Source organism: Agelaius phoeniceus, chromosome 2 (assembly GCF_051311805.1).
Source record: "Agelaius phoeniceus isolate bAgePho1 chromosome 2, bAgePho1.hap1, whole genome shotgun sequence".
NCBI lineage: Eukaryota > Metazoa > Chordata > Aves > Passeriformes > Icteridae > Agelaius > Agelaius phoeniceus.
Genome location: NC_135266.1, coordinates 73,740,652 through 73,757,376, shown reverse-complemented (window position 1 = coordinate 73,757,376; position 16,725 = coordinate 73,740,652). Strand labels below are relative to the sequence as shown.

The window sequence follows — 16,725 nt, the reverse complement described above, 5'->3', positions numbered from 1 at the left end:
CACTGAAGTGACTTGTTTCCAATCTGTATCAACCCTGTCTTTCAGAAGAAGAGTATAGATCTTTTTTTTTTTGGTTGTTGATTGCTTTGTTGTGGCATTTTTTCTTTTCTAATTATCTCTGCCTCCCTATCTGCACAGGTGCCAGTTCCAGTTTTTTTGCCCACTACTCTGGATAGCACTGAGAAAATCCTAGCAGCAATAGAAGAGCTGAGGGGAAAAGTGCCCGGAGATCCTCTGGAAGCTGAGCTACTGAACTTGTCAGGGGTGGTACCTGAACATGTTGGAAAAGCTGAAGCTTCTGATGTGGCCAGTGAGTTTCCTGATGAGTTTTTGACTGTTTGGAATGCTGGGGGATGTGTGTGACTAGAAGGATTGGGTTTGTTTGTCATTGAAGTCTTATATGAAGTTGTATTGTACTTTAATGTCAGATGGCAGCTAAGTACCACACAGCCACTCACTCAGTCCCCTCATGCCTAGTGGGGAAGAGACTTGGGAAAAAAAGTAAACCTTGTGAGTCAAGAACAGTTTAATAATTGAAACAAAAGAAAATATAATACTAACTATACTAGTAAATACAATTAAAAGAGGGGAGAGGGAGGAATAAAACACAAGAAAGCTAAGTGATGCACCACACAGGTGCTCTCCACCCACTGACCCAGCCTGTTCTTGAGCAGCAATTGGTGGTTCCCAGCCAACTTCCCCAGTTATATACTGAGCATTGTGTGTCCAACACCCCTTTGGACACCTCAGCTCAACTGTTCTGGACATGCTTCCTTTCAGCTTCTTGTGCATTCTGGCAAAACATGGGAAACTGAAAAGCCCATGATTTAGAGTAAGCACTACTGGGCAACAACCAACACATTATTCTCATAATAAAAATTTATATCCAAAGATCAAAAAGTCCCACATACTTTATACTTTGTAGTTTTAGTTTCTCAGTGCCCATGTCTCTTTGCTCTTCTTTCCTGGCTCTGCTTGCCCAAATCTTCAAGTCTTTCCTATGTCTTTCCAGGAAAATTTGCCTTCACTCAGATGAAAATTTGAAGGTTTTTTCCAAGGTCTTTCAACAGATTTCTGAAAGGTTATTGACAAATTACATACACTTACACTTTGTGCCTTGTTATGTAGGAGGCCAGTGGAGCTGCAGTCCTGGGAGGCTTACTGTATTCTGATCTATTGCCATTCTTCTACTAAAACTGCACATTTCTGGTAGCACTGCAAGGTTGTCATTTTCAGTTTCTTGCTCTCTTTTGTGAAGTACAGCTAGCTAAATGAGCAGATGTATGGGATCAGAGCATGCTCACTTACAGAGGACTGAATTTGGAGCAATCAGTGTTTACCAGAAGTTGGAGAGAGTTCAAGCTTTGTTTCTCCCTGCCTTATTTGAGAAACAGATCCTACAAAAGCAGAATTGAAAGTCTGTTCTGTTGTGACAGGATCAGGTAGGAAAATAGACAGTTAGTTTTGGCAAGATTGTTTGAATTCTGGGATTGGTTGATATGATCCAGGTTCACCAATATTTGATTTTCTATACATGTGCTTTGCTGACTCACCTTTATGGAGAAGAACAATGGGCTAGTAAGTATGTTTTATGTTTGAAGGAAATCAGGTTGGAAATGTAAATACGAGATCCCAAGAACAAGAAAATGTAGGATGAGAATGAGCAGAACAATCAGTTTTAGAACAACTCAGCTTCTAAAGTTGTAGATCTGCTCCATTTGGCTAATCCATGTGTTGGTTAAAATAATGAAATGTTTTCCTTTTGTTTTAAACAGGTGTGATAGCTGACACCAATCTCCTAAACTCAGAGTCACGGACAAGCTTGCCCGATGTTCCATATGAGCCAGACCTCGATATTGAAATAGACTTTCCAAGAGGTAATTCTTCTGTGATTTTAATAAATACTGTGACACTCTGGGCAGCCCTTGTGCCTTGTTTAATCATCCTTTCAGAGAAGCTTTATTTGATTGCAGGATCCACCTGTCTGACTGACTACAGTTAGGTAAAACTTTGCCATGCCTTTGGGGCATGGATGGGGGACTTCTGAATGAGTTCTTCCATCTTTCTAAATACAGTATTTGAAACAATGCAAAGAAAAGGGGAAGTTAACCATTCACAAAGAACTTGGGTGCATGAGTTGTTTTGAAGGCTCAAGGACTCAGATGGCATGTGTCATGGAAAACATAATGAATGCATTCTTCAATTTCCAGGTATTTTCATGACTTAGAGAAATTACTAAGGAGTCAACTTCCCACTCAAGTTTGTTAGAAAATTGACAGGCAAGTTGGCATGCTGCACACCACTTGTGTTACCTTTTAATATCTTGGTAATGTCCATGTCAGCATTTGAAGTGGTAGCGTTATTTGAATTAGCAGGAAAAAATCACTGCCTTTCTTGAAAGAAACTCTTGATGCTATCTAGTACAATTTCTCCCACTCTACAGAATGCAGGGAATGGTGTCTGTTTTCTTACACCATACCCCAGTCAATCCAAGATCCAAGAAAGCTTCTGGCTGTAGTTACTGTCCCTCTTTCAGAGCTTCTGTTGGACACATGACTCTCATACCTCAGCTGGGCAGGTTCTGCAGGAGCTGACAGGCTCCTTTTGTGCTGAAGACTACTTCTATCTCCAGCAGATGTCCAGTTTTCTCTATGCCTAATTTAAAGAGAAGGCCTGGGGGTTAGGCTGACCTTAATCCTGGGAAATTCACTAGTCAGATGCATACTAGTTTTTTAACCCTCTTTTTAAGTGAAGCTGGGTACATGAGAAAGAAAAACCATAGAAGAAAAGAAATAAGCAAGTTGGAGTAGTAAGTAGCAGCAGTCTCTAAGAGGCATTGATTACACTGAAGTGCTTCTGAGATAAGATTCTTTGTGGTATCAGGAGAAGGACTGCTTTTGAGTCTGGGGCAGAGTTCTGAAATCTCTGCATGTAAGTGCTGTTTCATCTGCTCCAGTTGGAGAGCTGTCTTGAGAAATAAGGTGGTGAAATCAGATTATCAGAAGAGCATTCAATTTTGAGTGAAAACGTTCTTTGATGGCTAAATGAGGGATGAACCATCTTCAATAAAGTAAATAAAGGGTGGGACTTGCAACACTACATCCATTCATGCCTTGTCTCATTCCTCCCTGAAATAGAGTCCTCAATCCTACCTGAAATGTTAAATTAACAGTATTTTGAGGGATTGCCATACATCTGCTTACCAAACTCAACTGTGTTATCCATCATGAGCTAGACCTCCACCACTTGTATAGATAAAGACTAAACCAGTTTCACTGAAGGAGTTTGCCTTCTGGTTCTTAATGTTTTAAACTAAGTGTAATGTGCTACAAGAAATAACAAAACATGTATAGAAATCATCTAAATACATGAACAAAACTATATGTACTAAGTTAATTTGTATTTTTTCCAGTCAAAGCTGCTCATTCTCACCATACCTAAGAATTTTTGATACCAAAGACAGCCTGGGCAGAAAACATTATATATGAGTCTACAGTGAGAAATCCTGCCTTAGCAACTTCAGATAATACTTGAAATGTTGAGCATTGTGTACTCTGAAACCTACTTAGAAATAAACTATTTGACAGCTTTGTTTTACAATTTGACAGCTTTGTTTTAGTTTGAATATAAAACCAGGTTTGTTTCCTCTTACCAAAATCCAGCATTTGGTTGTGTTTATTTGTGTGCCTTTGTGGACACCTTATGTTAAGGCACACCAATATAGGTAATTGGTTTTTTTTCAAAGCAATGTTATTTAAAATACACTTAGAAATAAGTTTCTGTTAATGTATTTTCAGCAACTGAGGAGCTGGATACAGAAAATGAGTTTTTGTTACCTCCTGTTTTTGGTGAAGAATATGAGGAACAGCCAAGGCCTCGGTCCAAAAAGAAGGTAATTTTTTCATGGTATTAAAAATATCAAGAAAAGCACAAAAATTTATGTAGGAAAAAATATCCTTTTCTTTTGGTTTTAGTTCTGATAATGATTTACAGCGTGTTACTGTCTACTCATACCTAATATCCTATCTTTATGACATACATTGATACATTTCAAGTAATAAAATTATTTCAGTGGTATGTCTGTTGCAGATAACTGTAGGATTTGATATGAATGTGATGTGTAAATTCTGATCCTGTTTTTGCTTCACAGTGGCAGAACTGTTGGTGGAATGTGCCACTGTGTATATACCTACTGTATTCTTAGCAATGCTGCTTTACCTTCTGCTTTGAACAAAGAGGTCTTGGTTTAATTTGATAGTAAGATGGAAAAACATTGTCATTACCATGGTTCATAATGGGAGCCATACCATATAAAAGAGGTTAAACTTTTTTTTTATTTGCTTGTAATTTTCCCAGATTTTATTTTTAGCCAATCTTAGTTTAGACATTGGATACAAATTAACCATAGTCTTTTATTTAGGAGGACACTACCAAGAAATAGTTTCCTATGTCTGCCACAAAGCTGAAATGGTTTTGTTCCAATAACTGCAGTAGATATTGCAGCTTTAAAAAAAAACAGCCAACTTCTACTAAAGCTTTCTAATAATAAATGGGTCTTTCTAGTATCAAATCTGGAGTAAAAAAATATTTTAAAAATAATAGTAAAAATAATAGTAAAAAAATTTTTAAAAAAATAGCTTTTGCTATTATGCACTGGACATTATCACATATGCTCTGCTAGGCATGCTTTAATCTGGAACCAGTGCTGCCTTTTCCATTGGCAAAGGGTTCATTTGAGGAGTGGAGCCTTGTGGCACAGATTTGTCCCATCTTCAGCTCCCTGTGCATGGACACGCTGACGTTGTGTGAGTGCACTGGGGTTCATTGTGCCCTTTGGCCCGCAGCTGGCTGTGCCAGGTGCTGTGTCCCTGCTGGTGGCCTTACCCTCTGTGTTGCCGTGGCAGGGTGTGAAGAGGAAAGCCGTGTCAGAGTACCAGGCGCACGATGACAGCTCCGAGAACTCCGAGTGCAGCTTTCCCTTCAAATACGCCTACGGGGTGAACGCCTGGAAGCACTGGGTAAAGTCCCGCCACTTAGACCAGCAGCTTCCAGAGCTAGAGGAGCTGAAATCAAGTAAGTATTGCCAGAAATCTGCCATCCACATTCTGACCTGCTAGGGATTCTCACCTGCTTTTTGTGTGACTCTCAGCTGGAATTTTTGATCGAATTTTTCTCATGTCCTTAATGTTTCCAGCATGACTGAGATTATTTTACCGCAGAGTTGCCAAACTCTTTTTCTTCTAGTTTCTCCTGTTTGGTTCAAAATGCTGGGTCTCACACTTCTCATGAAAGCTAGGACAGCACCTTCTTGGCTATTCTGATTTTCTGCGACCATTTTAATGTTTTGTTTGCATCCTATTTTTCCTCATATTCTAACTCACTTCAGGGCTCACACTGTTTCTGGGCTTCTAAATGGCAAGGCCTACTCTTTATCCTGTAAGGAGATCTTCCTCTGAGGCTGGCATGACCTGGCTGTGGAGCTCTGGCACAAGGTGTCCTTTGATCCCCTGGAGCCATGCTGCTCTTTCTGCAGCTCTCCTCTCTGTACACATTTGTACTGTGGGGGAAAAGGGGAATTGCTGCTACTCCTGCTGCTCTTCAGCTCCCACATGCGTCTCAGCACCCTTGTGTTGTGCTCTTGGGTCTTTGGAAACTGCTGTTTCCCCTGAAGGTGCCCCTCTACACCACTGGCTTCACTTCAGCATCTTGGGCTGCCTCTGTGTCATCCTGAGCTGTGCATGACTGTACATTTGTTAGCAGGTGTTACTGCATTTGGTTAACTAGACTTTACTGTGGGAGCCTTGATTGTTTTAATACAGACCTAACATTTTAACTGCCTAGTACATTTTAGTCTCATTCATTGGTTAATGGAGAGGACATCAAGCCAGTTTCCCAGTTTTCAGTCAAAAAGTACCCCATCCCACCTTCACTGTGTGACAATTCTGTTGTATAATGTAGCATTTCTTCTCTATTTTACAGTAAAGTCTGTGAAATTAAAGGAAGATCTATTATCACATACTTCAGCTGAGTTAAACTATGGGTTGACACATTTTGTCAATGAAATTCGAAGGCCTAATGGAGAGAACTATGCACCTGACAGCATCTATTATCTGTGTCTTGGAATTCAGGAGGTTAGTAGAGGCTGTAGAGATGGGAAATGGAGCTGCTGATTTGACTGTAACCCATTTCAGTAGAAGAGTGGAGATAACATGGATTTACTGGCTAGGAGCTACCCTTTATACATGGCTGTGTATAAAGGGCTACCCTTTACACAGGGTGCTGTGTCATCATGTTGTAGAGAGCTGTCTGTGTAAGAAATGAGTTTGCAGACCCATCCTGAAAGCTCAAACACACATTGGTATATTCTAATAATTTTAAGCCTCTTGCTGGGTTAAAGCAAGTAATTAACCCAGTCAAAAACGACATAGTCTTCTTAAATGCTGTGCTTCATTTTGTTTGCTAAAGATGTCCAGTGTAAAAACAGAATGAAACAAGGCATGATCTCTAAGCCTTTGACTAATTCAGTTCCTTAGCATATAGAGGAAACAATCTAAATTGTCTTTTGGGGAGGGTCTGATTTACTGGGTATTGCAGATTGTGGCCAGGCAGGAGAGAGTGCAAGAAACTCTGCTGTGTTGACTGTCCTACACATAGTAAGATGGGAAGGAGTCAGGTTGGATGTAGTGGATGTGAAGGCTGTAACCTATTGCTAGGTAATTAGAGAAGCTGATCTTTTAAGCAGGGAGGGCTGTCTTAATTTTTGCTACATAAGGCAAAACATAGGCAAAATAAGCAGTGTTCAGAGCTGAGTGCACAGAAAATTTCATTCAAGTTAAAAGGGAATAAAAGATGTGTATGATGTGGAAAGCAAGCTGCTCACAGGGTTTGCAGTTCTACTTAAACTATTCCATACTTGAGGCAGAGGACTTGAATCAAGAACAGTTTTTAAAATTGAAGTATTTTAAAAATAAGTAGCAAAATAGTAATTTTCCTGTGTTGCATGTGTGCAAAAATAAAGAGTTAGTTGCTACCTTTGCCTCATTGTTGAAACTTGAGAAGCAAACATTGATTTTAGTCAGTGGCTTTTTAGTCAATATTGCTACAAGGTGTGTTTCAAGTTGAGCTAGCTTTCTGCTTCTGCACTTGCATGATACACTGTCTCTCTGTACCTTTCTGTTGAATTGAAAATACTCACCTTAAGCAGATAAACAGTACACAGAGGGAAGTATGTGTTTATAAAATGGAACTCAAACAATATTTTTTAATCTTTCTCTTTGTACCTTTGACATTGTCTATTTTGTCAGTCATGAAAGCTAGTTGTGTATAAAATATCTTTTTTTCAGCTCTTCAGAACCATAGTTTGTGTGGCAGCTACAATTATCATGAGGCCTAATACACATACACAGTGCTGGAACATTAGTGAAGCAACATGTGGTCATTTTACTGTAATTTACTGCCTATACTTTTTGTCCAGGATTTAATTCAGGCAGTGTGAACAGCCCTGATTTGTTGGCCAGACTGGTAGGAAGATGTGCTGTGTCCTGATGAGCTTGCATTTCACAAAGGCAGACAGCAAGTGAGAGACAGGAACACGAGCTGTGAAGGGCTGCAGCCATCACCTGTGTGCAAATGGCAAATATTTGGGGGCAAATATTACCACCCTTTTGAAGAAACATATTTAAGCAAGCTAGTGGTACACTAAATGCAATGCAATTGTCACATGCACAATGAAACTCCATTGCCTTCTAGAATTTGCTTAGAAATTTCCTTTCCACTTGACAACCCCTACCCTGAAAGAGAATAAATTGTCTGCTACTGCATCAAAGGTATTGGCTTTGTTGAACTTGGAAGGGGCTCAGAGGAGATGTAATGATGCTATTTAAGAATACGGTTGGGCCAATGATCATTAATGTTTTGCTATCCTAGAGTAAATATCTCTTCAAGGGAAGAGGATGTAGGAACCATAGGCTAGTAAAAAAAGTACATTCCCCTTCCAAGAGCATTACTGCACTCATTGTGGCTAAATACTCAGTTTGGAGCTTTTCCTCATGGATAGAATGTGGCTTGAGCTCAGGAGTCTTCAAGTCCTAAGTTGGTTGTTTTCTTTTTTAAGTTTGTAGAACAACTTTTTCCTAAAGGAAACACTGTAAAATCTGTTCCAGGAAACCAGTCCCTGAGTCAGATGGTGCAGTTTCTCAGTTCAGGTTAATTTACAGCTGAAATTGTTCTGCTTTCAGACAGAAGTGGTTCAGTAATGCTTTTGATAGCTCTAAAGTAGTGATCCTGAAGGATAACACACTTAGAATTAAAGGCTGCTGCATGGTCAGGCAGGCATCTAGTGGAGAGGATTCATCTAGAGGAAGGTGTTAGCCTGCAGTGCTCCTTTGTTGCATCATGGCCTTCATTCTTTGTCCCTAATTGGGATTATTGGGATTTGGTTTGGGGTTTTTTTTCTTGTTTTTCGTATGTCTGGTAACAGGGCTGTTTGGGCAGGCTGCCAGAGTTTGGCAGATGTTTGTCTGAAGGTCAGACAAAATTGCTGTGCACAGTGATTCAGCCTGTTGTCCTCCACTGTGGGATTCAGAGGCACATCCAGTTCCTTCCCATGCTCATCTCAGTAGAGCTCATCTCAGGTGGGAATGGCTTGTGCTCATGCTGCCCCTGTAGGGTTTGTAGAGCAGCAGGGCAAAGTGGTTTGGGAATGAAGGTTTGCAGGCTTGGGTGGTAGGTTGGAGTCTGTCCTGCTGCACAACATCATCCTTCTATAGACCCTCCAGTGCCAGTGCTCTGGGGAGCTTCAGACTTGAGCTGGGGATGCCAGGGTTTAGTCAACACTTACTCTGAAACAGGAAGAAGTATTTTTAGTTGAGTTCTCACAGGCTTGAGTGTGGATTGGTTTTGAACCAGTTTTCAGTCTTCATTTTCACTGCCAGCGTTCAGTGTAAGTGTTTAATGCAAACCAGAGAGAATTACGTGGTGGAAAAAAGTGCCAGGGAATGGAAGGGCAAATGCCATGAAGCTTACAGTGAGCTGTATTATCTAGCTTAGAATTGCTTTATGAAATCAAAACTGGTGTACATGGAAACAAGCACATATGAGGGAATATTTTTCTTTGAGGAGTTAGTTAAACTTACCATATAAAATAGTTATCTAAATGAAAATGTTGTTGAAAACCTGTAGGAAGTGTATTCATTCATTTACCCTGATTATAAAATTAAGTGCAAAGATAAGGAGGCTAGGATGTACTGAACCATAATCACCTATCAGTGTTGTGGTTAATGTGATTTCAAGCATGGTATTTCAAGAAATAGATGTCATTTCCAGAAGCAAATGCGTTTTTTGTCCGTCACTTTTATTGTATTTACTAACAGGCATGTTCTTGCAAAGATAACGCTGAAGTGGGAAATTAAGAAGCCAATCCTCCCTTTCTTAGAAATGTCTCAGAGATGATAGTGTCAAACAGTAGTCCTCAGCCATTAATTCTTGGTAAAGGTTCAAAAGAATTTTTGTAAGATCAAGAGGGGTAAGATAATTAGACTGCAGAATAGGCCAGTGCCTTGCACCATCCTATCATCTTTCTTGTATTGCTGTATATTATTACCACAAATATATGGGTGGGGTTTTTTCTTCCACTTTTGTATTGAAGATGGTTTTGTCACTGTCTGGAGTTCACATTTAAAAGGGCAGACTCTTGCTAAATATGGGTTGGTTTTGGATTTTTTTTGAAGGCCTAGTTGTAGGATAAGATAAATTAGTTGTTTGTGATTTGGGGATTTTTTAATGACTCCCCATTCACTGATACAATGTTGCACACAGGAAATCTTAGAGAAAAATATTAGTTGTAATTAAACTATGATTCATATCCAGTTAGAAATTTACAACATACAATTATATTGGAAGTAACTGTTACCTGTTAGATATTGGAAAGGTGGCTTAGCTTTATTTTTAGATACTGCTTTTCAGTACCACACTTGCACAGTTATGAAAAAAAGAAAACCCTGTAGCACAGGAGTTATTCTAATCTGGAATTGTAAATGCTGTGTCTCTCTCTTTTCTCTAGTATTTATATAGGAGTAATCGGAAAGACAACATATTTATTGATCCAATCTACCAGACGTTTGAACAGGAATTAAATAAAATCCTTCGAAGCTGGCAGCCAAGCATACTTCCAGATGGTAATTTTCTTTTTGGTCATGTATGGTTTTCATCTCTTACAAGTTATGTATTCTTAAGCATGCATATATATATGTATATATATGTTATGCATTGCAATAGCAGTTGATGAAGAATTACAGACGTGTCTTCTAAGATTTAATTTAAAACTCTATCTGTTTTTATTTGTCTTATTTCTGGGTAATCCATGCTACAAGAGTTGTTTTTGCCACTCACTTAAAAATTACTACCCATCTTTAGGAGAGAAAGTTAAAAAAAGCTCTTTGACCTGTAGTTTTTACCTGAGCTGAACTTATTTTTTTGCCCATTTTTTCCCCCAGATGGAAGCAGGCAGGGGGGCGCTGCACTATGTGTAGGTAGGGCTAACAATTGATGTATTTTAGAATTTCTGATCTGGATTAGGAGGACTCTTTGCTGAGAGTCTTCTCCTCAGAAGGATCATTTTTGTTCATGGAGAAAGCAGATTTTTCCCAGCAGACCAATACTGGTGCTGAAGTACAGAATCAGGTGTTCTACCATCTTTTTCATAATCCTCACTTGAGGCTTGTCCTTGCCAGACCCTTTCCTTTCTTTTCTCAATATTGGCTTCTCTCAGTACAGCCCAGAGAGCCTCTGTGTTGGGCCCTTCCTCATCCTCTTATGGTCCAGGAATGCTTTCCAAGTGAGATATCCATTAGTAATAAGAAAGAAGAAGGTACAATGTTTGGAGGCCTTAACCTGAGCAGAATAAAATGAACTCAAATATATGCCTTTTATGATGGAATTAAGGTTACTCCATTGAACATTAATTTCTGTGAAATAGCATGAGAGAGCTGCATGTCAGAAATGCTGTTGTAATTAAACAGAAATGTGTTCTCTCTGAAATTGCCTCTACTGAAATTTCCCACCGACTGTCTCAGTGAGTGTCTTTAATACATGGGTTTGGGGAGTGTGGACATAAAAATAAATAAGTTTATCAGCAGCTTCTGTCATGATCATTTTGCTACATTTCACAGTAAAAAAAACACTTGATTTTTTTTTTATCTTGACAGTTCATGGGCTAATCCATTGTATTTTCCCTACTATTCTTTCTTTCCAAGGATCAATATTCTCTCGAGTTGAAGAAGATTACCTTTGGAGGATTAAACAGCTAGGATCACATTCACCTGTTGCTCTTTTGAATACTCTGTTCTACTTTAACACTAAATATTTTGGCCTGAAAACAGTGGAGCAGCATTTAAGACTTTCTTTTGGCACTGTTTTTAGACAGTGGAAGAAAAATCCGCTAACTATGGAAAGCAAAGCTTGTCTTCGATATCAAGTGTCTTCCCTGTGCAGAGCTGATAATGAAGGTACTATGGCAGTTCAAAATTAGTATTGCAGGAGCATCCACATGGCACTGAGGAGGGACATCTGGGCACCTGGCCAGGAGCCAGAGCTCTGCCTTTGCATGCTAAGTCTAGCAGCTCTCAGCTCCCAGAGCTCTAATTGGAGTGTGTGGTCCATGGGGACTGCAGGGTCTCTGAGTTTATTTGAGCCCACTGGTCTCCATGTGAAATGCTGTGACTTTCCTGTGGCTGTGGGTGGCATTTCCAGTTTGCAGATTTGCACCATTGTGGTAACTAACTTGTGGTACTTGGTGGGCTTCTTATGGGGAATTTTACTGAAAAATGTAAAATAATTTCAAGTTACAGCTTAGATGTTGTTGATTTTCTTCTTAAAGATAAAATTGCTACTGGAAAAAGGAAACATGAAGATGATGTGCCAGTATTTGAACAAATTGAAAACACATCTGATCCAGCTAGATGCCCTGTGAAAATGTTTGAGTGCTATCTGTCTAAAAGGTAAGTGTGATACAGGGTAATACAGACAGGGTCTAGAGTAAACCAGAAAGGAACTGTTTTGATGCAACATTAAATGTGCTCAAACAAAGGGAATGGATTGAAATTTCCTGAAAAATACCTAAATGAAATCTCCAGTTCTGTATCTGGACAAAATGTGCATTAAGTGTGGGAGCAGTGGAGTACTTCAGTGTTAGTTTTCAAGGGCTCCATCTGGGAATAACAATACAATTCAATTCTCTTACCTGGGAATACCAAGTATCTCTGCAGAGAATTGCCAGCAAGAATTCTGGTGGGTTTTGCTACTGAGGGTTTTGTTTGTGAGGTCCCCATCTCTTCACTAAGAATTGGGTTAAGACAACAAATTTGCTTCATTATAAGTTATCAGGCATCTGAAATGTAGATGCTTTTGAGGTACCCAGTGTGGAAGCATGTTTGAAATATTTTGTGGTAGGTAAACGACTACTGGCATTAACCCAGTATTTAGAACTAGCTTGTTTCCATCCAATCTCTACAATTAATTGTGCAGGAAGGAAGGAAGCAGAATTTATTACATTAAAAAAAAAAGCTTAGGCAACTCTTAAAAAAATTTATTTACTAGCTAAGTGTTTTGGAAGCTTGAAAACAAGATTTCTTGGAAAGTATTTTTCCTTAACTGTAACAGCCATTCAAGTGACTGATTTTAATGTTTTGTATAACTCTAAGGGAAATGAGGGCAAGTGATACCAAAGAAATAAAATCACCTGGTATATACAAGACAGTAAATTAAGTATGAGACTCAATGCATGTTAGGAAACAGCATTATGGTCTGAAAGGTGAGGAAGGAGCTCACACACAGCATCAGCAGAAGTACAAGCATGTGGTGCTATAGAGAGAAACAAGTAAAAAAGAGGTTGTGGTCTGTTAATGCAACCACCTGTTTTTCAAAAACTCAGTTGATCCTGGTTGTTGCAGGGGGATTTTGCCTTCACTTTCTGTACTTTCATGATTTGGGGAGGATTTGTCATTAAAAAGTCTAAGTTGGCTTTTTGGACTGAGTTACACAGTCACTGGGGGAGAGACCACATAATTTCTTTTCTTTAGGAGGAACACCTCAACTTTGTGAGAAAAGAATGCTCTTAAACCCATTTGGAGCATCAGTTATGATGTGGTTTCAAGCCATGCTGTCTTGCAGATGTTGGTCACCATTGTTAAATAAAGCAGCAAGACTGTTCTCCTGGTTCTGCTTCTTAATTTTGTTGAAATATTTTAAATGGAATATTTAACACTGTAAAAACTATTGTAAAATTTTAGGTAATGCCAGCTGTTTGAAACATACTTGGCAACCAGTGGACAGCTGCATAGTTGAAATTTCAGGATGTTTTCATTCACAGCTATGAAGGACTGTATTATTGTCTCATTATAGTCTCAAACTGCACTTGGATGGGTTTAGGTTGGACATTAGAGGGGAATTTCTCCACAGGAAGGGTAATTAGCCATGGGAATGGGCTGCCCAGGGAGGTGCTGGAGGTGCTTAAGGAAAGACTGGATGTGGCATTCAGTGCCATGGTCTGGTTGACATGGAGGTGTTGGACCACAAATTGGACTTGATGATCCCAGAAGTCTTTTCCAACCTGATTGATTCTGTGATTCTGTGATTGCTTGTTCCTATAAAAATACTGTTGTTTCAAGCAAGTAGGAAGGAGGTTAAAATATTTAAATTAGTAGACTATTTTAAACAACCATACTTTACTCCTTATCTGACTCTTAATCTGATTTACATGAGAGCAAAACAATCTGACAGTCACCTCAGCAGGTGAAGAGCAACACCTGAAATCTTATCAACCAATTTGGGAAGGTGAGCTGGTGAAAATCCTTATTTTTACTGAAGAAACATGAAATATAGTTGACTCCTGAAGTCTGCAGTATTTGTGAAGGAGGGAGCTTGAGTGATCACTTGCTCATCCAGAACTGAAAATTCTTTTCTGAGACTTGCCTAAATGGATGAACTGCTAAGATTTCCTGAAAGAAGTCTTCTCTAGGGTCTTAAAGGATGTTTCTGAGCTGCATGTAATTCCATAAAATGGCAGCTAAGGAATTAAGGGATTAAGATTTATAACAACCAACCTTTTAAATATAACAGGAGGAGGAGAGATTTTAGCTGCTTACACTTCTGTGCATCTCAGAACTACCATCCTTGGCTTTTCAAGGGAACCCCAGGCTTTACATTCAGAGGTAGCCACGTCAGCCAACAATTGTGTGAGCAATTATTGATGTAGTTGGTGTAATTAGTGTTGGGTCTCTTTGCAAATCATGGAAAGCACTTTCTGGTTTAGCAAGACCTGGATGTGCAGGTTTTTGAAGAGTCTGTGATCTCTTGCATGCTTGCTGAGTCCCAGGCATCTGGGGCTCTGCAGATGTGGGACTGGCTGGGTTTGTGCCCGACCAGGCAAGGCTCCTTCTGTCAACAAGACCACATTTCTTCACATTATTCTTTTCGTTCTGGTTGGTTTGGGGTTTTTGGTAACTTGCCTAGGTGCAGTTAGAAGTTTGTTTGTGCAAGATTTTGGAGCTGCTAACGTTCTGTTTTGTCCTGTGAGGCTCTGTTTCTAACCCGCTGTGTTTTCCTCCTGGTAGCCCACAGAATCTGAACCAGAGGACAGACATGTTCTATCTGCAGCCGGAGTGCTCGGTGTCGGCAGAGAGCCCCATCTGGTACACTGCCACCTCACTGGACCGCAACACTTTGGAAAATATGCTCGTACGGGTTCTTTTAGTAAAAGATATTTATGATAAAGACAATTATGAACTGGACGAAGACATAGATTAAAACAAACTTCCAAAAACTGTCAAAGACAACAAACAGCATTAGATATAGTCATGCTGCTAGACCTTTACTATGGAAAACATTTCAAGTTTACCCTTTGTTTTATGAGTTTTGTAGCAGTGTGTACCCTCACCCGGGTATTACCATGTAAATAGTTTGTGAGTGAAAGTCTCCATTATTCTGCGTAGTGATTTTAGGATACATAACAAACACATTTCAGATTCTTTTTTTATTATTTATTTGATTAGGTATGTTTGTAACTTTTTACATTGCAAAATATGAATGAGAATGTGCCATGTGTAATTTTTTTTTCCCCTCGTAGTAAGATACATCCATGTTGCACAACTCTGCTGTTGGAAGCTCCCTTGGAGGAGGCTCTTTTAATGGCTTCTGAAACCAGATGGTTGTGTATGGGTAGCACTACTAAAGTTTAGAACTTGCTGTGTCTTTCAGAATTTTTAAATGAATTGTAAACTAATAGGTTTTTTACTTTTTAGTTACTGAAGCCTTATAAGGTTATGTAGAGAGATTCCATCTTATGTACCAAAAATAGACAAAAGAGAATGCTGTCAATATTGGTGTACTGTAATGTGAATCTATTCTGGTGAAAACACTTTTTTGTTGCCCTTATTAAAACCTTAGTGTCCTTTCGTTATTTGTGACTCTCTCTCAATTGCCCCTACAAATAAAATATATATGTAAAAATAAGTGAATATAAGCTTAGAGCATGCGGTCATCAAGACACATATTTTGTAAAAAGGAAAACTAAAACCAAAAGCCCCTCAAAAAAAAAAAAGAAAAAGGAAAAAAAAAGAGATGTCTGATGACAATGCTGTATAATCCTTTTTTCATCTTTACTTTTCCAATCATAAATGCCAGTACCTCATATTAATGTAAATTTGTCCTTTGTAGCCTTATAGAAAGGGGTTCTATGCCATATTACATAAAGCAATATGGTATGCTAAATTTTTAACTTGTTTGTCCTTGCATTGCTGTATTTAAATACAGTCAATACTTGACTATGGGTGGAAAGATTCTTTTAACTAATGCCTCCATTCAAAAGCCATATGAGATGTGAAGTTGCAACAAGTCGAAAGGTGATTTTTCTTGAAGAAAAATCCTTTCATTTGCTCTATATCCTTTCCTTGTGCTTACTTTACTTAAGTAGTCTGATTTCCAGATACATGTTTAACTGCTTAAGTTCTGTTACTTGCTCTTATTTAACTAATACAAACAATATGGTGGTTCAAGCAATGGTTTTGCTGTTGTACTGAAAAAAATGTAGTAGAGTATTCTACTATAAAGTACTCATAAGCTTAAGTCTCTCCTAAATGGCATTAATTACCTGTTGAGAGGAATCATCTACTAAAGGAGAAACTTTCTATGTATATATATATTACCACCTGAGGATTTATTTCTTGCAAGGGCTGCATGGCTTTTTCATTTTCCTTAGCTTAAAAGAATGCACATAAGGATGCATCTTTCTATATAGATAAATAAAGCTTCAGTTGCTTTGTTTTGTTAACTAAGTTCATTTAAATTTCTGGTGTGTCTGTGAGTATGTATTAATTTTAGATATACCACTATTTCAAATGGAGATGGAAATGTACATGTTTAATTTTTCATTTCTTTCTGGTGGCATTACCCTTCCTGTGAAATCAAGAAATACAACACAGCACCAGTGAGTAGATCACCAACAGCTTCAATGCACCTTTCCCTTTGTGAGTGAATACTTAAGAACTTTGTTCATTAACACCTGTTTTTTTCAAACAGCAGCCATAGAATATGCCCATGATACATAAAAGGGATAAAATCAGGAACTGGAGTCATTGTTTTGTTCTGGTCTCTCCTGCTTTTTTAACACCTGACTTGACCATAAGTTAAATTTACATATGGGGATCATTACTAATTACCTGTGTTAAATGA

The 16,725-nt window shown here is 38.8% G+C and overlaps 1 protein-coding gene across 8 annotated transcripts in view; it reads left to right on the top strand.

Annotated features, from left to right (window-relative positions):
- ZMYM2 (zinc finger MYM-type containing 2) overlaps positions 1-16,324 on the top strand; it is an 87,390-nt gene extending 71,066 nt beyond the window's left edge. For all 8 annotated transcript variants that reach the window (XM_054654150.2, XM_054654142.2, XM_077173901.1 and 5 more), the window contains 9 exons: positions 139-310; positions 1,776-1,877; positions 3,798-3,892; positions 4,905-5,073; positions 5,980-6,131; positions 10,061-10,175; positions 11,253-11,504; positions 11,876-11,996; positions 14,610-16,324. In XM_054654150.2, coding sequence (XP_054510125.2) covers positions 139-310; positions 1,776-1,877; positions 3,798-3,892; positions 4,905-5,073; positions 5,980-6,131; positions 10,061-10,175; positions 11,253-11,504; positions 11,876-11,996; positions 14,610-14,802 — 1,371 coding nt within the window. In that variant the 3' untranslated portion in view covers positions 14,803-16,324. The remainder of the gene's footprint in view (positions 1-138; positions 311-1,775; positions 1,878-3,797; positions 3,893-4,904; positions 5,074-5,979; positions 6,132-10,060; positions 10,176-11,252; positions 11,505-11,875; positions 11,997-14,609) is intronic.
- Positions 16,325-16,725: the final 401 nt, after the last annotated feature.